Source organism: Neovison vison, chromosome 12 (genome assembly GCF_020171115.1).
Source record: "Neovison vison isolate M4711 chromosome 12, ASM_NN_V1, whole genome shotgun sequence".
Lineage (NCBI taxonomy): Eukaryota > Metazoa > Chordata > Mammalia > Carnivora > Mustelidae > Neogale > Neogale vison.
This window is the reverse complement of record NC_058102.1, coordinates 46,794,013-46,815,172: the sequence shown is the minus strand read 5'-3', so window position 1 is coordinate 46,815,172 and position 21,160 is coordinate 46,794,013. Positions and strand designations below refer to the sequence as shown.

General features: G+C 38.8%; 1 protein-coding gene across 4 annotated transcripts in view; it reads right to left on the bottom strand.

Annotated features, from left to right (window-relative positions):
* Nucleotides 1–21,160, bottom strand: part of PTPRR (protein tyrosine phosphatase receptor type R) — a 235,479-nt gene that overhangs the window by 97,302 nt on the left and 117,017 nt on the right. For 2 of the 4 annotated variants that reach the window (XM_044228655.1, XM_044228656.1), the window contains 3 exons: nucleotides 12,044–12,157; nucleotides 9,125–9,280; nucleotides 1,367–1,477 (listed from right to left, as the gene is read on the bottom strand). In XM_044228655.1, the coding sequence (XP_044084590.1) occupies nucleotides 1,367–1,477; nucleotides 9,125–9,280; nucleotides 12,044–12,157 (381 nt within the window). Of the gene's footprint in view, nucleotides 1–1,366; nucleotides 1,478–1,595; nucleotides 1,721–1,762; nucleotides 1,816–9,124; nucleotides 9,281–12,043; nucleotides 12,158–21,160 lie in introns of those variants that run through there. The other 2 variants (XM_044228657.1, XM_044228658.1) reach the window with 2 other exon arrangements.

The following is a 21,160-nucleotide window of genomic DNA, read 5'->3' as shown; positions in this document are numbered from 1 at the left end:
TAAGATACTAAAAAATGTCCAGTGGTCTCTGCCACAGTTTCCCTAAAACCTCCAACTTTGTCTCCTTAATTTTTTCCCCTAATCTCCACCATTTAATACACAAAAACTGATTTTCTTACTCAATTCTTAAATTGTCTTATGTTTATTGTGTCACGATTTCTAGAACTCTTCTTTCTACAAATTTTCCCATAAGAGACATGAGGATGTCCTTACTATTTCCCACCTTCAGACTCGAGGAAATACACCCATCGTCACCTTATTGAAGTCCTTAATTGTTTCATATCCTTCAATTTTAGACTTACACAGCCCCTGATTTCCCAAGTAAGCCCTGATCTTTCTAACATAAACCCCTTCCTAGCAGGGGAAGCATAAGTGAACAAAAACCATAAGACACTTAGCAACACTGTTGGTTGTGGAAGGAGTAAGTAATTTGTTGTCTTTGGGGGAACATTTAAAAACTAAGAAGGAATATGTGTGAAAATGTACACAATTAAAAAGAATGCAGCACAAAGGAAAAAACATTAAAACCCATTTATAAACTTCAAATATTTTAAATTACATCACAGAATTTTCAAAAGAATAGGAAAATCTTACCAATGTATTTGAAAAGTATCTCTTAACTCATTCCATACCAGAGAGCACTTCCTAGTGTAGTGGGTTTATTCTGGGTTCCTTTTTTTTTTTTTTTAAATTAGAAAAGTACTTTTAAAGGCTACACATTTGTAATTTGTACTTTATAGAGCTATTTGCTATATAAAAATACGCTATATAAAAGTGTATATATATTTGCTATATAAAAATGTATACTTTTATACTTTTTGTATTCATTTACCTAAAAATTTAGTTGACAGTGAATTATGTGGTTTTTGAGACTATAATCATCTCATTTTAGTGCATAGAATTTCATAGAATGCAATCCAGGTCTTTTAAAAATAAGGAAATCAACCACTATTGAAGATATAAACTTGCCCCTAAGACATGTTTCTTTTTCAAATTTTTCCTGAGTTCCATCAAGATGATATAAAAGAAAAAATAAAGTAAGTCCAAAGTGTGCCCATGAGACTTTATTGACTTTGAGGGCTCTAGGGATCTGGGTAAATCACTTTCTAAAGCTTCATCCCAGGTTGATCAAGTTACCAAAGGCCCCACTGCAATTACAACCTTATTCTGCAGGTCAGAATCCATAATTCCATAGGTTTTCCTTACCTATCACTGTGCTGTCAGAGAAAAAAACATCCCCAGTCTACCAGGATAGTAGCTTAGCTTCTGTTCCCAGGCTTTTCAACATTCCTTTGAATGGCAGTGTATCCAATAATACTAAGCAGTGGCTCGGTAAGGGATAAAATACAGAAAGAAGCCCACTTACCATCAAACACGTTACTATAATAACAAAGATGCTGAGAAAAATGACAACAGCATAAAATCCTTCTTTGCTCCAGATTTTGTCCGCTTCGTGCTGCCCTTGTAAAACATTTTTCTTTAAAAGCAAAACAGAAAGTCCGACGTTAAAGGAGAGTTTGTGGAGAATGGCGTTCTTATCAGACACTAAACATATTTTTAGCTTGATTCCATTCAGTGGAGTAGAACACACCTACCTCCCCCGCAACGAGAGCTGCTTCTCAACCTGATCTAAGACGAGGACTGCCGTCGGTATACACTAAGAGATGATTTTAGCTCCTGTCCAGGAGCAAGCATGCCTGACACGGCAAATTGGGTCCTGGACTTCGTAAACATCCCTCCACCAGTCTCTCTCAGAAATTACCTGGTTCATAAAGTGAAAGAGTTCTGTTCTCTTCTGTGTTGAAGAAATTGTTTCGGAAGCTTTCTTTACTCTGTGTGAAGTCCCCTCCCACAGCACCAACACCCTGGCTTACGTGCAGCCCTTGACTTTTAAACAAAAGTGAAACAGGTGCAGACAAAATCTCATGATGTCTTTATAAACAGAGCAATAATGTCTGCATCATTCTTTTTTTTTTTCTCTTTCATCAGATCTTTTTTTTCCCCTTTAAATGCAGTCCACTTTGTCAAAATCTGATTGTTTCACCTCGACCATACCAATTATTAGGATATTATATTTTATTTAAAGCAACAGAGACCGTCAGAAAGTCCAGAACTATTTGGTAATAAAAGGTAAAATAAATAGTTTTATTTATGCTTTTTAAATTATTTTGGCTTGCCACTTAGTGGGTGAAACAAGGAGAGGAAGTTGAATAAAACGTGAACGAATGTCCTAGTTTTATACCTCCTAGTATCACATCTTAGAGTGCAATTAAATTTTATAATTCAGTGAAATTTATAGGTTTATGGTTAAGGAAACTCTAGCTTGCAATCAAATGGTCTATGGTTAGGGTAAACATAAAAGCTAAATAAAGTCAAATGCTTCTGTGCCTCTAAAATTCCATTTTGTTGGGCACCTGGGTGGCTCAGGTGGTTGAGCATCTGCCTTCGGCTCAGGTCATGGTCCCCAGGTCCTGGGATCAAGCCCCATGTCCGGCTCCCAGCTCAGCAGGGAGTCTGTTTCTCCTTCTCCCTCTGCCTCTCCCCCTGCTTGTGCTCTGTCTCTGTATCTCTCTCAAATGAGTAAACAAAAAAAAAATCTCTAAAATAAAATTCCATTTTGTTAAATACACCTTTTATTCCCTTTAGTGAGAATAGTTGTCTGTCCTTGGATCTTGTCTCTATCAGTTAAGAAAGATTTGAGCAACAGGATATTAAATGATGAAAAGCCACACGGAGGGAAATGGTATGGAATGAGATTCTCTTGGGCACACCAGTGGCTGATGAATGCCCAGTTTAATGTGACTACTGGGGTGACTTCAACCTAGTCAATCCTTGTCAACTCACAGGATCATGAGAAATCAATAGGTCTCAAAAAAAAAAAAAAAAAGAAAAAAAGGCGCCTTGAACAAAAAACTGACCTAGAAGGCATCTGAACTTTGAAATGATTGTTAATTATTTTTCAAGACTTTTTAAAAAATAAAATATATTCAATATTTGTAAATTAGACAAAAAGAATATTTGCCTTAAAAAAACTACTTTATGAAAACTTTTATCCTGGAACTCAAGTGAGTGTTGCTAGGGACTTGAGCAACACACAACAGAAAGGATCTTAGAGTTCAATTGTGATTATAAAAATGACTTGAAGGAGTTGAATGAATGTCTTAGTTTTATACTTACTAGTGTAATATCCTTTGCTAACATCCTTTGTATATAATACACTGATATGCTCACCATAACATCTTGCCAACTTTCTAAGACACAAATTCATAGATATAATAAATGATTTGTATATCTTTTGTATATCTTTTTTAAAAAAGATTTTATTATTTAAGAGAGAGAGAAAGTGAGAGAGAGAGAGAGAGAGAGCAAGTATGATGAGGGGGGATGGAGGTGGGAGAGAGAAGGAGAAGCAGGCTCCAAGTTGAGCAGAGAGCCCAAAGTGGGGCTCAATCCCAGGACCCTGGGATCATGACCTGAGCTAAAGGCAGACACTTAACCAACTGAGTCACTCAGGCACCCCGATTTGTATATCTTTTAAAAACATGTAAGTGGTAAGTTGAGGGAGAATCTGAAAATACTCGCCTGATGCAATGAATAGAGACCAAATATCTGGGGCGCCTGGGTGGCTCAGATGGTTACATGGCTGCCTTCGGCTCAGGTCATGATCTGAGGGTCCTGGGATCAAGCCCTTCATTGGGCTCCCAGCTCAGTAAGAGTCTGCTTCTTTTCCCTCTGCCTCTACCCCTGCTCATACTCTCTCTCTGTATCTCTCTGTCTCAAATGAATAAATAAAATCTTTAAAAAAAAAAAAAAAAGACGAAACCAATATCCTTCTGGAAAGGAAGTCTTGGATTCAAATGGTGACTTGTTTCTTACTCTTTGACCTAAGCCAGATCATATTTAATGCAATAAATATATATATAGTTTAATTATTATATAATAAATATATATATAGTTTAATTATTATATATATATAGTTTAATTATTATATATAGTTTATATATATATATAAACATAGCTGGAAACCAGTACAAAAGAAAACTCTTGTAGAAATCAGGTGTAAACATGGAAATGAGTTTGTTACAGGCAACTAAATAACATCTCTTCCTTGCTATAAAAGCAAACTAGTTAAGCCTTCAAGTAGGCAGCCTAAACTTGTCAAATTCAAGTATGAGGATCGGAGCTTTAGTTCATGTAAAATTTGGATAAAAAGGGGTGGTTAGGTGGGTGGAAAGAGATTTTGTGTTCCTAACCTTATTTGCTTCATTTCTTTTTCTTTTTTCTGCTATAGTTCGACACCTCCTAGAACATCAACATGTTCCTTTCTGCTTAAGACAAATCTGTTTTGTTTTCTCTTTTAACCAAAGTGGTTCTGGGGGAAGAATTAACCTCCTACCCCCACTCCCCCACTCCCAGTTAGAAAAGCACATGTTTTGAACTCCTAGAACTTAGTCACTGCACCTTCTTGGTAAATAGATTTCCTTCTGAGTCATGCCATTACTGCTGAGCCCTACTACATTTGTACAGAGATCTAAAAAATTGATAAGGACAAGGTCATAAATGGAAAAGTTAGTAGTTAAGATCCCACAAGACAAAAGATTGTGACCCCCATGAATCTCCAATGTAACCTTTGCCGGAGGGGCCGAGGGTTCAATAATTCAGAGTCTCCATGGTCAGGTCAAGCCCAATGCCCCTGTACCATATTTACCTCTGATTTCACAGCTACCTCTCTCTATATCGCTTTGCCCTTTAACTTTGTTGCCGTGAAAAAAGTTGCTAGGTTTTGTTTTAGTTTACTACTTAAAATTTGGGCAGTTTCCTCTATCCATAACACGACATCTCTATATCCTGTTTAATAATTTGATGCAATATAGTTGTTTTATTGGCTTTTTTTTTTTTTTTAAAACCAATTCTGATCCCAAGTGGTGCGAGACATCCCAAATGTTAGGAGAGATGATACGGAGACTTAGAAGCTAAAGCTTTTGAGAAGAGATAGGCACACAGAATAAGAATGGAACGGAAATATTATAAATTATCTGGCAAACTGGTTGAACTAGGCAGATAAATGAGGTCTATCCACCAACAATGTAATTTTGTTTGACAAATGCCCAACTTCCACTGGGTTGTGCACAAAGTGAACAGTTCATTTTGAATGATCTGACACATGTTAACAGTAATCACATTTCTCCTCTGCACTGGAGGGCCAGGATGAAAATTCTTTAAATCCCTGGCTCATGTTGCAGTTTCAAGGAACGAACAAATAGTCGCCGTACTCACGGGTTACGGTACATATTTATTTGGTGTGTTTTTTTTCTCTTTGGAAATATTCCACGAAAGCTATCATTCAGCACACTGGCCTGTTATTTAAAGAAGGTAACTTTGTCCTTTGAAGCAGAAGAACTGTCAAGAGGGAATAATTGGCAATTATGCAAAAACAGCAAATCCTAAAATCATTTTTATTATCAGTGTAGAGCTTTGTGTTTCAATAGATTTTAACTAATTAATTCTTTAATATTCAAATTAATTTTATAAAAACATCTAAAAATAGAAGTTAAAATAATGAATTTCATTTTATTTCCTTAAGCTTTAACTTACAAGGCAACAGGAAGTCTACTTTTATGTTTATGAGCATCTTATAATAAAATAATATTGAAGTGCCTACATCACGCTAGGTCATAAAAATATATAAGAAATAAAGTCTTTTCTCCAAATAAAACTTAGATTCAAAGTGAAAACAGATGAATGAACAAAAGTAATTCTCTGTTTGGTATTTTTGTTTCTCATGAGTCATTTCTTTCTTTCTTTCTTTCTTTTTTTTTTAAAAGATTTTATTTATTTATTTGACAGAGATCACAAGTAGGCAGAGAGGCAGGCAGAGAGAGAGAGAGGAGGAAGCAGGCTCCCTGCTGAGCAGAGAGCCCGATGCAGGGCCCGATTCCAGGACTCTGAGATCATGACCTGAGCCGAAGGCAGAAGATTTAACCCACTGAGCCACCCAGGCGCCCCGTCACAAGTCATTTCTAATTAAAAAAACAAACAAACAGCAACAAACAAGCAAATAAAGAAAGGACAACAGCAGAAAACACATCCTTCCCTGAAAGTAATTAATGTAAGTTTGGAAATGAATTCTTTGAGACATCATTCACAGTGTTCTGTAATCCAGATAAAGGATGAACAACCAAAATACAAATATTCTTTTTTTTTTCCTGTTAATAAACATGTTAGTTATTATAGTACAGCTATAACTTTGGGATAAAAATGTGAAAGAATGGGTTGAGGCATAAGCTGTTCTCACACATTACTGACAATAATGACTAAAGACATGAGGAAACTCACGGGATACCACCACCAGCTTAAACAAATATTAACAAATGCTTCTTCAGTGCCCCTGTGGACTATACGTGGCTGAGGCTGCCCATGACCATAGATGGTTTTCTCCTGTTTGTGCATTAGAGCTTCAGGTCAGAGGGCAATGCTGGGTCATTCCAGAAGTGCCTGAACAAAGGCCCTCCAACAATCCATCTGTCCTTAATGAAATGCCTCTTATATCCAATTAAAATACTTCCTAGTCTTCTATGATGTAATAATTTCTAGACTCTAGATTTTCTAGATTTCTAAATTCCTCTATTTTCATCAAATATATCCCATTTTGACCATCAAATACACTTCCATTATTCAAGTGCAGTACAGACCCAAGGTCTACTGTGGGTTCACAGTTCTGTGACAAGCTCCTCATCTTTACTGGGCTGAAGTGTACTGAAGGACAAACACTTGATTTTAACTAAGTTTTGGTTTGGTGAGCTTTTCTGGGCTTGCAAATCTGGATGACTCACTTAAACTCAGAATAAAGCAACAGGGAGGGATGCTTCTAATATTCACTGAAAGCTTACAAGAAGAAGAATAAATTAACCCAGCGGTCTTCTTAAATTTTGAAGAATTGTCCTGAGCAAGACAGTGTGCATGGCCTAGGTCAAGGACCTAGATATGAAAATGGGGTTTGGTTTGAAACAAAAGGGAGGCCCGTCAGAGTCACATGCAGTTAGGTTGGTGAGGGGTTTGGGGGTTATAGCTCACATGGACCCTCTCTTCTTCTCGGAAGCAGGAGGTGGCCTCTTCTTCCTCAAAGCTCTTACAGCTCAGTGTGGTACCATTACCTACACCTACCCCTATATTCTCCTTGGCGGCTTACGTCTTATTTGCCCTACTAGAATACAAATTTGTTGAAAGCGAAAATCACATTTTATTTGTTTGTTTGTTTGTTTATTCATTTAGTTGTTCAACTTGGATATTATCAACACTCAGCTGTCCGTGCACCCATTATATGCCAGGTATTGAATGAAGGTTGGGCAGACGGATCGACATAGGTACCAGCCTGGAGGGAAGAGACGGTATGGGGGTGTCCTGATACCCTCTGAGTCTGGAGGTGCTGAAACTAGGAGGATGTTGCTCAACTATTAGAAAGCCCAGTGCACAAAGGACCTCGGATCATATTAAGAAATCCAGACCTGATTCTGTAGCATTTAGGAAACCAGAGAAGAATCCTGACGTTCGGAGGGCATGGCCAGATTTGCTTTTAGAACGATGACTATGTGGCAAGAGAGAAAAATCCCCTGTGTATGTGACAGAGGGTGGGCAGAGCTTGGAGAGGGCAAGGAGGGGAGCAGACCTTAATGCAGCCAGAGCAGTTGGAGGTGGCTGTTACAGTCATGGTTTGAAGATGAAACACATTTTCATCCTGCCCAAAAAAAACCTGTCCTGCATTCAAATTATAATCGGTACCTACTGTAGGTGAGGACTTCCATATGGATTTCTAAAGTTTAATTCATATTTCAAGTCTATGAGATAAAAACTATACCTTTTTTTTTTAATTGATCCATTTTGGAAAGGAAGAGACTGAGGCTCCGAGAGGCCAATATTATGCAAAGACAAATTTAATCTCACAGACATTAAATCACCTGCCCAAGGTCACATGCATCCTAGTGGCTGGCTTTGGGACTCAAATTCAGTCTGGTATCAAAGCTTTCTGCACCACACCTGTGATATTTGCTGAGATGAGTGGTATTGTGCTTTCCTGCAAAGGGGAAGAGACTAGGAATCAAGATGTCTAGATGTCAGATGTTGTTTTATACTCCACTTGCTTGTCACTTTGATGAAGTCACTTCATTTCAACGGGCCTTACTTTCTGCATCTATAAAATGTTCGCATACATTCCCTCAAGTCTGATTCTATGATTTCACGGATTTAATTACATATATTTAGGATGGTGATCATTCTAGTGAGTTTGTTACAGTGCGATGAAGCAGTAGTAAAAAAAGGGGGGGGACTGAATTTATTCAGAAGTGAGGATGGCAGAGACGATGGGGGCAATTTTAAAAATGTCAAATTTATGGGGCGTCTGGGTGGCTCAGTGGGTTGAGGCCTCTGCCTTCAGCTCGGGTCATGATCCTAGGGTCCTGGGATCGAGCTCCGCATCAGGCTCTCTGCTCAGCCGAGAGCCTGCTTCCCTCTTTCTCTGCCTGCCTCTCTGCCTACTTGTGATCTCTGTCTGTCAAATAAATAAAATCTTTTTAAAAAATGTCAAATTTAGAAAACACTATGAAGCCTCTATCCACAGGGTTCCTTGGGAAAAACAAGGTTAAAACAGGGTTCCTTGGGAAACAAACCAAAGCACACAAACAAAAATGCATTTCCAATTAATTCCAAAGTTGTGGACAAAGGTGAGTATCTGGTAACCACTTTGACCATGAAGGCAGTGAGTAGTACACCTGTTAGGGAAGAAAGCAGGGTGGTTTTCCTTTGACCCTACAGTTTCAAGCAATCACCTGAGAAATATATCCAAACGGTTTCTCTTTTGTATGATTTACTGGATAAGTCGAAATAAGTTACAAGACCATAAAGATTTAGAGAAGAAAGTGTCTCAGAATGGAACTTTGATGTGAAAATAAATTTCCTTAAGGAATAAACATATTAAGTATGAGGGTCAGAGAAGTCTGACCCTTAGGGAGATTTTTGTTATCAAATAACACACCATAAACAGCTTGCATTTCAACACCTCCTGGGATCGAGTTACCCTGTCACACAAGCTGTGCACGTTTCTAAATGAAATATCCCATGAATAACATACCTCAGGGGAGACTCCTATAATTCCAAATTGGGATAAACTTTGATGTAAAACATTTATATTAAGTGAACGCAGCACTTCCTCAGACGGCAGAGCATCTGAAGTCCCTCCTTTTCGGTTTATAGGAGACACAAATAGTTCAACACTGTTCTTCTTTTCCTAGTAAAAGCAGATTATTTGTATAGGTTAATAGACATTTTAAACAGCTTTGGGAAATATTTTCACTTTTCTCGAGAATCATTAAAGAAAATTAGAAGCCTAGAAGCTCCAAAGGCATCTTGGAGACAAGGTTTGCTAGTTATCTGGCACACTTAATATTATCAGCCTGAAGCCTGGAATCTTCCAATGACTTTCTTTCAAGATTTGTAACTTTGTATTTCCCTGGAAGCTGGTTTAATTGCCACTCCGTATTGTAATTTTTGAAAAACAGCTTTCAGACGTTTCCAGAGCAATTGTGTTTAAAGAAGTGTTTAAAAAGCAAATGAATTAAATAAAACCTGATGTAGCAATGCAATTATTAGCCCTCACGACTCCATATATTTTCCTTATAACCTGTATCAATGTGAGGGCTGGGCTAACTAAGGAAGCTGATGCTAGATGAGCTTTGAGGTTGCTTCCCCAATCCTGTCCCTCTCTTCAAATATATTATACTTTTGAAGTCTATCCTTGGGGGACGCTTGGGTGGCTCAGCGGGTTAAAGCATCTGCTTTCGGCTCAGGTCATGATCCTAGGGTCCTGGGATCGAGTCCCACATCAGGCTCACTGCTCAGCTCCCTTTTACTCTCCTTCTCCAGTCTCCCTCTCCCTCTCTCTCTCAAATAAATAAAATCTTAAAAATAAAATCTATCCTTGGTAGAAATGCATACACTGTGCAGTAATATCCTGATACTTTCTTCTTAGTATTACCTCATTACCTGAAAAGGAAACAGGATTTCTTACCATAAATGGCTGATATGTCACATACACACACAAAACCAAACACTAAACAAAAATGATACTGTCACTGACAGATTCTCCTTTACAATTTAGACAGTGCCTTTCTAGAGGAAATTGTTGCTGGTCTTTTCTTTTTGATATGTAGAGTTCTCTTGTTCTAGAAAATATTCTTTCAATGCAACTTATCAGTTCAGCCAGGTATAAAAATGCAGTGTTGTGCTCACTTAGGCAGCACTTAAACTAAAATGTGATGTCAGGGGGTGCCTAGGTGGCTCAGTGGATTAAAGCCTCTGCTTTCAGCTCAGGTCATGATCTCAGGATCGAGCCCCAGATTGGGCTCTCTGCTTGGCAGGGAGCCTGCTTCCTCCTCTCTCTCTCTGCCTGCCTCTCTGCCTACTTGTGATCTCTGTCTGTCAAATAAATAAATAAATAAAATTTTAAAATAATAAAAAATAAAATGCAATATCAGTATACTAGCAATCCAGAAAAAACTTTTCCAGGGACACCTTGGTAGCTCAGTTGGTCAAGCATCTGCCTTCGGCTCAGGTCTTGATCTTGGGGTCCTGGAAATGAGTCCCACATCAGGTTCCCTGCTCAGGGGTAGGTTAGTTTCTCCCTCTGCCTGCTGCTCCCTCTGCTTGAGCTCACTGTCTCTCACTCTCTGACAAATAAATAAATAAAATCTTTTAAAAAAATTAAGTTAAAAACAATTTTTGTGTTTGCAGGGGACATCAGACAATGACTAAACATAGCATAATGTTGGTGTAAAACATGTTTATAATAATTTAGTTTCTGACCTAGTAACAGCAACGGTAGGAACAGATCACTTGTTTTGTGCCTGACACACTCCTGAGCATGGTAAATCTGTTATCTCATTTAATGCTCAAAACACCTCCGGGGTATAGGTATTACGGTTATCTCCAATTTGTAAAAGAAGAAACCGAAGTGGCTTGCCTAAGGTCACAGAACTGGGATATGGCCAAGCCGGAAATGGAGTACAGTTCTGTCTGTGCCTCCGAAGCAGTGCTCTGAATCACTGAGCTCCACTGCCCTTGGCTTCATGGTAGCTCCCTGCATTATAATAATTGCTCTTGGAAACAGATACATATAAATGCCACTAACATTCTCTGAGGATGAGCATGTACTTCCTTGGGTGTGGCCAATCTCTTATTTCTGCAAAGAGCCATTATGCTCCTTAAATCTATACACCTCAAAGTATACTTAAGATATCACACACACACACACAGTTTAGGTCTGACTCTCAGACATCTCTAATACCTCTGTCTTCTCACTTGAGCCAGCTATGCCCTGGATAGAAATAACCCCGCTGAGCGGGGACCTCCCCCACCCAATGTAGGAATCAACCCAGAACCCTGGAATCATGACCTGAGCCAAAGGCAGGCACTTAACCGACTGAGCCACCCAGGAGCCCCGGCATTATTTATTCTTGCATTCCATTTGGGCTGCTGTCCTTAAGATTTGGTTCTTCTTTACTCTTTATTTGCCAATATATTTGTCATCTTGACACACTTGAATGGTTTTAATAGTTACAGTCTGGAGACAGTGTCTTCACTGACGTAGAAGCTTTCACTCTTAGGGAGAATATTTTGGGAGTACCGTTGGGTTGGTGAGACAAGTATTTTCAGCTCCTCTAGTCACACCTATCAGGGTAGAGCTAGCCTTGAACTATGAGAGGGTTGACAAACTTTTTCTGGGAAGGGCCAGCCAGCAAATAGTATAGCTTTCAATTTAGTCAAAAATCTGTTGCAACTACTCAACTCTACCATTGCAGCCAGAAAGCAGCCATAGACAATCTGGGAAAAAATGGGTGGGGCTTGTTCCAATAAAACTTTCCTTGCATAAACAGGTGGCATGCCAAATTTGGCTCATGGGCCATAGAAAAATAGCACTGGCATTCTTTATTATGGAAGCCTACAATAAAAATCAAAGTTTGTACTCTGGGAATGCAAAATGTTGGCATCTTACAACGAGGCGGTTGATGTGCACTTGCTGGGGTAAGATTCCTAGAGCTGCGGCCACTCCCTGGCGGAATATCCGAAGCAAGGTTATGTTCAGCCTGCTTACGTCCATTTGCAGTGTCTGAAAAATAAAGAAAAGAAAAAGAAATCAAAATGACAGTCATCTGTCGTTCAAGGCATTAGTTCCTGACCGATGACTGACCACAACAATTTCTGTGACTGATAAATTCACACTCATGGTGTTTTATGGCATTTTTAGGGGAGATAAAGTTATAGGGACATAACATAACATACCTGAAATTTTAAATGACGTTAGTGAAAAAGATGGTGCAATTTGTCTAGTCATAATAAATAATGCAAAGGCATAATCAGTTCCCAAGGAATTTCACTGAAATGCGTGTTGGTCTTTAGTTTCAGTCCAGATGACAGAATGGAATATATGGCCAACTACACTTCAGTAATCCAAGTCTTAGGACATCTTTAATTTGTGTTCACACACAGTCACATGCTGTGTAAGTTCTGTAATGCCAGACTTGGCGGTTTCCCTATACAGTCATCTGTTGCCAGTACAAGGCAAAAGAAGAAGGTCTAAAAATGCATTTTCAAACTCTGGTAAAGAGGCCCATGGTACTGATAATTTGGTCTAAAGTAAACAGTTGTTATTCAATTGTTGGGGTGCACACTCTTAATTTTCAGGTTATTTTGGAAAAAATAACTAAATCCTTAAAAATTCCCAAAACACAAGTCAAGTTACAAAATTAGTAACACAGCCTTTATTTAAGCCATGGGTGCTGTTACTATATTTAAAGCATGAAGTTGTTAACTATGTATTTTCAAAAAGGTATCATAATCATTTTGCCCACGACAGGGAAACCAAATCTTTATGCATTTCTTGTATCTCATTATGCTTACTTTGCTAACTTGACCATAGTTGGTTATCAATGACTGTTGGATGGTTGCAATAGCATCTATTCTATAAAGTAAAGCACCCTTCTAAGTGACACTTCTCTGATAAAGAGATTGGCTTACAAGCATAATCGACTGTGATACTAAAACCCTAAGAGGATTCTTTCACAGTTTGTTGTAAAAGAAAAATGGAACTGTTTTTGAGAATGTATTTTTTTTTTCAAGGAAACAATACAGCTGCTATACATAGAGTTAACACAAAAGAAGTGATTGGAAACTGGACCAAATGCTCAATGCTACAGGAATCAGAGAGAGTTGGGAGGTCAAGGAGGTGAATGGTTCACGGCTCCATACTGCTTTTATACTTTAGGATCTTTTAATGCTTGCTTTGGGTCAGGGGCCATAGAGGTTGGCCATGTTAGGAAGCTGGAACTGGACTGCTTGCAAACAGCTGAGATCCAGAAAACGGTACAACCATTTAAAACTTTGAGCCAATAGCCTAATGATCAGGTACAACTTGCTTCTGGAGAGGGAGAAAGGAGAATTACATTGGGGGTAGGTAGAAAAACTACATCAACACCATCAGTGATACTTTTTTTATTAAACGAAACCATCAAATAGGACATAATTGTCTGCTATACTTATCTATAGACTAAAGTTCTTCCCAATATAAAAAACATAACTTAATACCGAAAGTAAGACTTGAGCTCAACCCTGAAGGCTGAGTTGGATTTGGAAATGCGGTAATGAGGAAAGCACTGAACTTTCAAGCATGCTTTATGGTCTATGGAAAGATGCTTAATGGAAAATCCAAGAGATAAGAAAAACTAGTCCACCTGGTGGTTCTGAGAAACAGGGGTTTCCTTTTGTCCAACAGCTTCCTTTTGGTTCTGCAAGGCAGCGGAAACCATCTACAGATAATGGGATACACTTCTCCCCTTTTGCAAGACCAAAGATGGGTTCCTCGGTTCCTGCAAATGCTGATTAGGAACCACTGACTCCTGGCACACCCCCAGTGTTTGTCAGGCAGGGTGAGCAGGCAGCCACTGCTCCTGATCCCCGCGGGTGAGATCTGGAGCTCCAACAGTCGATAATGGGAACTGAGAGTCAAGGGGGTTGTATACACACTTGAGAACTCAATTCCCAGGGCCATGATTAGCTCAAAGCTTGTAACTGTGGAAACAGTATTAAAGTCTAAGTTCCTCAGATTAATATGGCAAATGGAAGTGAAATGGGAAATCAAGATTAAAAATCACTCAAAATTGCAACTTTCTAAGAAGGCAAAAGCTGTGCATTTGAAAAAGAAATGTAGACTGCCTAGCTAAAGTGAAGAAGGGACTTGAAATAATTAGCTTAAAAATTGCAATCATCGGCTCATTGCATCAAAACATTGGAATAATTTGCCTCAGTTCTCTGCTTGCCTGAGAAAAGTTGGTATGTATTTCTGACTATTCCCCATAAAATGGTGATGATAAAATGATGATAAAATGAAGTACAAACAAGTAAATATATATGTGAGGGTCTAACATGGGCCAGACATTCAAATGAGTGCAACTGAGGAAAAGCAAAGGATCTTAAACAAAATAAAAATTTTATTTCAGAGAAAATCAAAGTATATGAATTCCTGTGAATAGAGGATATATGTTCTCTCCTTCCTTCTGGGTAGATGATAGAGATGCACAGCTTCTTTCCTTTCTATTATGTGAAATCACAACAACTACGATAGAATACAAATTTCCATGGCATAACAGCAGTGTCACAACTTCAAAGCTACCATATAGTAACGCAAAATACATTTTAGTCTGAGTTCTAAACCCATTTAGTCATTTGTATTATTTAACACACCAATGATTTAAGCTTTTAATTTCAAGAGACTCAAATGCTCTTTCCAAATGTAAATCCTAAACCATTTCACAGTAGTAAATAATGCAAATAAAGTTATTATCCAAAAAAATTTGTGTTTTTGATTATTACAAATACATACACAGAAAAAAGTGGAATATATTAAAAAATTCAAAGATTTCAAACTCCATTTGTACTTAAATTTATTGGGCTCTCCCTTGTTAAGAGATTCCTGAGTCAGTTCTTTTTACCTGGAGTCTAGGTTCTCCCCTCCACCCCACCTGCACCCCCTGGCAACCCTACAACCCCACAAAAAGAAATACTGCTTTGTAATAAGACCTTCTTTCTTTTGTCACCAGATTGTCCACTAAAGTCAATGATGCCTATGAACTGATAGATATAAATCAGTCCAGTAGAATTGATTAAATCTAGCCACGATTATTATGTTTAAATTATACGTATGTGATTGGCTTTTAGCAATTTATTTTTAAAGAACAGTTGGATTATCTTTGCCTGGGAGGGTGGCAGGTTTCCAAATGTTGTACTTGTCTTGATATAATGCAGCCTGGTCTGCCATCTGATCAACCCCAGTAAGTCAGGACCATGCCCAGGAGCCCCATTTGGATGGGGAAGGTCAAATGGTCATCTGTCTTACTGGAGAGATGCCTTAAGAGGAATCCACCCTATCTCTAACTTTTTGTGTTCATTTCTCCCTGGGATCTCTGTCTCCACATTATTAGCAAGGAGCCTCCTCATTTTGTCTAGAGGTTAGATTGTCCAGTGACGATGGCTTGAGGCTAGCCTGTCCTGTACCTAACCCGATGTTTCTGTCTGAAATCTCACAGGGGTCTCTACCTTTTTTAAAGTTAAAGAACTTCATCAGGACATTTCTTTGGGTTGATAGTTCCTGCAGCACGCTGTTTCCTTGAAGTTTACGGATTCCAAATTCTCTGCTTTCTCCTATTCTACACTGGAATGCTTTCTTTTCTACATATTTTTTGGTTCATCTTCAAGGGCAACAATTGTGCAGTTATCTAGTCTTTGTCTTTGTCTCTAGCCTCTTTATTTTGTGTACTTATTTTCTCTTACCACGTACGTGTCTTTATTCAATTGAAACTTTCTCGGGCCTATGTCTTCAGCAGAACCTGTTCTACTTCTTTTGTTTGTAATGTGGTTTTGATATCTGTAATGTGCGTTTTATTGTTGTCTTCTTGTACCTTCTGAGTTCTGCCAGCCCACTCTTTGTGACAAGATACATTCTCTCTTCACTGCTTCAGACAAGAAGTGACACAAAACTTCTCTCAGTCTTTTGTATCCATTTTTAAATCGATTTTTCCCAAAGAGATCAGCTTCTCTTTCCTTCTTAAAATACTCCCAACTTTCTGGGGCGCCTGGATGGCTCAGTGGGTTAAAGCCTCTGCCTTCTGCTCTGGTCATGATCCCGGGGTCCTGGGATCAAGCCCCGCATCGGGCTCTCTGCTCAGCAGGAAGCCTGTTCCTCCCTCTCTCTCTGCCTGCCTCTCTGCCTACTTGTGATCTCTGTCTGTCAAATGAATAAATAAAATCCTAAAAAAAAAAATACTCCCAACTTTCTATCACACTAGAGTTAAATTCAATTAGGGCCTCTAAGGCCCTACTTTATCGGGTACCTGTTTGTTCTGAGCCTCATCTCATATCCCTCCCTCAAGCCATTCCATCCTTTCCCCAGTTCCTCAAACAAGCTGCTCTCATTTTTACCTCATGGCATTGGCATCTGCCTGCCCCCTGGAGAGCTGTTTGACATCACTGTACTCGGGCGCCTTCTCGTTTTGCGGCTTCCAGTTAAAATGCCACCCCTCAGGGAGGCCTTCCCCACCCAGGCACTCCCTATCACATCACTGTGACTTATTTCCCACTTACCACTCTCTGATAGTCTCTTGTCTCTTTTGTTCCTTCCCTTGCTAAAACATGAGCTCCCCTTGGTGTGGAACCTGGTTCTCTGCTATATCCCCAGAACCTAGAAGGGTGCCTGGCACATGGTTGGTATTGAAAAAATCTTTTGTGGAATGAAGGAATTCGTGAATCATCGTCAGCAACGCTGTGTTGTTACTGAAGGAATCTGAGTTCCATGGTAGGCATAGAAAGGGTTACAAAACCAGGACATGACTCTTAAGAAGATTACATTTGGTTAAACAGTTCACCTGAAATGCTTACTCATTCACAACCACACAGATTCGATTTAACACGATTTATGTTTCATTGGTAATTAATATGTCTCTGATAGTTTGACCACTCCACCATACAGGAGGGAAAAAAACGAGTTTTTTTCTTTTTTTTTTTTTTTAAAGATTATTTATTTATTTATGGAAGAGAGAGAGTGGGGGCTGGGGAGAAGCAGGAGGAAAGGGACAAGCAGACTCCCTGCTGAGCACCCCGCCCAGTGCAGGGCTTGATCTCAGGACCCCGAGATCACGACCCGAGTCGCAACCAAGAGTCAGATGCTTAACCGACTGAGCCACCCAGGCGCCCCTCATCTTACCAACTTTCTGAAGCTTGCTTCTAATGGGAAAAATCAATATAATTTTTCAGAATTGTGTGCTATATTGGTTGTAAGTGGAATTCAAACTTAATCAGTGTTAGTGTCTATTTCTTGTGACTAATTTGAGAGTTTAAAGTCTATTTTTCTAATGATAAGAATTAAATATACTCATGATAGAAGGTTTAGAAAATACAAAGAATTAGAAAGAGAAGTAAATATTCTCCATAACGGTTTATCCCATTACCCTGAAAATAAAAATTGTGGTGTTTTTAGTGTTAGCTTTTTTCTGATACATAAGTAATATAATATAATATAATATAATAAATGTACATATTAGATATACCCATATGTATCATACAAATTTTTATCCATTTTAATATGATGCTATAACTGTGACATTTCTATGGCTTTCTTTTTCCCCTGATATTAGGAGGAAACACTTATTCCCCAACCCTGATGCTTTATTCTTTGTGGTGGCAGTCCAAATACAGTAATATCCCTGAATTCCTCCCCTCCACAGTTTCCCCAGGGGAGGGAAAGTGGCTTGTGTAATTTGTATTTGGAATGAGACACTGGGGCATGTGGGCTCTGCGCTTTCCTTCTGGGGTCTGCTTGTCTGTAAAGAGCATAACATCTGGTCTTCTCTTTGCAACTGGTAAAGCAAGTTATAAAGGCTCTGTCCCTTTTGAGGAGGCCACACTTGGTTGGTATTCCTGTGGCTAGTGGGTAAATTTGCCTAAGAGGGAGAGGCAGTTATGGAAGTATATTGTTATCATGCTCCTAAGTCTTATCTCCAGCAGTCCAGTCAACAGTAAAGTTACATTTTTATCTCTACATGCTGCTTCCTCTGTCTTTCTCAGGAAGGGAGAAGGATGCTATTTTTGGGAGGTCCTTAACACCAACATATGACACTACAAAGTCAAATATTACATACTCCCCCACCGGCCCCTGACCCCTGAAAAAGGCAAAAGGCTCTAAAACTTTTCTTGTTGGTTAGCTTGATTTCAGTAAGGCTATCCACAGAGAAGGGTCAGAGGAAAATCAAGAATATGGTGTTAATGGAAGTCAGGAGTAGAGTTCCAAAAGTGGTTTGTCAACATTGCCAGATGTTGCGGGAGATTAAGAAAAATGTGGACCAATAAAAGGCTATGGGATTTGTTGATGAAGAGTATTTGGTGGGCTTTAAGTAGTGGTTCTCAAAATGTGGTCCACGGTGAATTAGGCTAAATGAATCTTTGTTGGAACTCATTTAAAAGTACATGTCCGAGGGGTGCCTGAGTGGCTCAGTGGGTTAAGCCTCTGCCTTCGGCTCAGGTCATGGTCTCAGGGTCCTGGGATCCAGCCCCACATCGGGCTCTCTGCTCAGCGGGGAGCCTGCTTCCCCTTCTCACTCTGCCTGCCTTTGCCTACTTGTCGTCTCTCTCTCTGTCAAATAAATAAATAAATAAATTTAAAAAAGAAAAAAAAAAGTACATGGCCAGGTTGCCTGAGTGGTTCAGTCAGTCTAACGTCTGCCTTTGGGTCAGGTCATGATCCAGGGGTCCTAGGACTGAGCCCCTCATTGGGCTCTCTGTTTAGCAGAGAGTCTGTGTCTCCCTCTGCCCCTCCCCCTGCATGTGTGCTCTCTCTCAAATAAGTAAAATCTGTGTAGAAATATGGGTGCGTGACGTACAATTCCACAGACTTTCGTTTATTCCGAAGGATCATTTAACTTGAGTTTTAAGGGTTAGTAAACATTGATACTCATAAACTAAAATCAGCATGTTCTCAGTGTATACTGAGTATTTAGGGGGTTAAGAAGTGAGTATATTCTGAAGAAAAAGGCAGAAGACTAGGACCAGTTTTTGTTGAGAACAAAAGGAGAAAGATGGGAAGGTTCATAGACTAAGCCTTTTTTTCCCCTCCAGGTGGCCTCTGTACTACCACAGCACGTCAGATGACTTAATCTTGCTTCCTAAGACCCTACGCTGGGATGAGCTACCCCTTTCACACATGAAATGACAACACTAGAGTTTTGGTCAGACGAATGTTTTGAGACATTCTGAAAACCACAGCAACATCGGCTTTCTGAATTTCTGGCATCCTTGCTCTGCTGAAGCTCTGGGCGGCCACAGCAACTGATAAGCCCGTCAAGGGAAAGATTCATGAAGGAGCTAAATGTGTACTGGTAGGGAGTGACAAAAAGTACCGTAATTCATGTTTAGAAACGTAAGACCTTGCGTAAAAGGGAAATACGTAAGAGCTTCTTGAATTATGAGCTCACACATTTAAAAGTTCTGGCCTGCTTTGTTTGCTAATTACTAGGAAGACTGAACATAACTTAAAATAATTGTGCCTGTGTATTTGGAAGTTGCAGGTAGGTGAGTAAATACCAAATAAGAAAACTCTGCAACACCAAAATATAATAGTTAAGAGTATGGGTCAAAGAGTAAGACGAACTTGGATTTAATCCTGGGTCTTGGTCAAATGATTAGGTCTCTCTGAGCCTCAGTTTCTTTATCTGCCAAATGGGATGCTACCTGCGTCCCTTCATGGGGCTTCTGAGGATCACATTACTTATCAGACAAAAAACAGCTAAAACTAACAGATAAAAGGTACTCCATAAATTTGGCTTAAAGATATGGATTTGCTATATATCAGCAGGAAGCCCCATTAATTAAATGAACTGCTTCTCTGGATACTCAGGACAAGGGGAAATTGAGTAGCCACCTTGTTGATCAAATGAAGGTTTTTTATTTATTTCCTGAAGCAGTGACACTATCAACACACTAAGAAGTGGCCTGATTGGATTTCCAGTGTTTACTTGCACTGATTGTTTCAACTATCACGAAGCTTTAGCCAAAGTCAATCAGGAAATCTGCTCAGAAGAAAAAGCAATGGTCAAAACAATTTGGCTTTTCTAAAGCGATATAGCTTTTGGAGAGAATATACATATTCGAGGTTTAATGTTAAAATGGCACATTTGGGGACAGATTCCTTGATTTTAGAATGTCTGCTTCCATGTTCTGCCTACCTCACCCTTGCAAACCATGGCTATGTGAGCAGTCAACCCAAATCCCAAATCATACGGAAGACTCTTAAGAGATGTTGAATTAAATTAAATTATATTTTTATGGATATAGAATTTATATTCATCATCCTTTTCTTTTTTCTGTCTATTACAAATTAAATATTAATATTGAAACAATCAAATTAAGTGATTTAGATTAGAAGCCTTTATCCTAATTTAAAAAGCTTTTTATAACCTAGTTTTTTCATTTCATTAATCTGTCTCCTCTATTTTAATATTACCTCTTAATTAGTGTTCCCTTTCATATTCCCTAATAACATTCTTGTTGGAAAAAAAAAAAAGTAACTCTCTTTTGCCTTAGAAGACTCCTAAAATTTAAGAGTTCAGAAATTTTATACACTGCTTTGAAGACTTTAAATTCTATATAATTTGGAGTAACCCCCCACATCCTTTTAATAAGCTATTTTTTAAAATCATGAGCTGGTAAAAGTCTTCACTTTTTTTTTTTTTTTTAAAGTCTTCACTTTTTCACGTACAAATTCACTGGAGGAGATAAGGCTTCCATATGTTATACATGAACACTATACTTTTATGATATTATCATTCCTATACCTTGTGAAATTGTGTCTATCTGTACTTATAAAATTATTTTTTATAAAAGTTACAAGCATTTATGGATGAAATAGAAGAAAACAGAGGTTTAATACAAAGTTCCTTAGAGACCAGGGAAAATCACGATTTAACCACAGATATTATCCTGGGTACAGTAAACAAACATAATAGCAAGTTACTTGCTTTCAACAGAATTTTCAAGTCTCATTGTTACATGTCCAAGTCAACAGAAATTT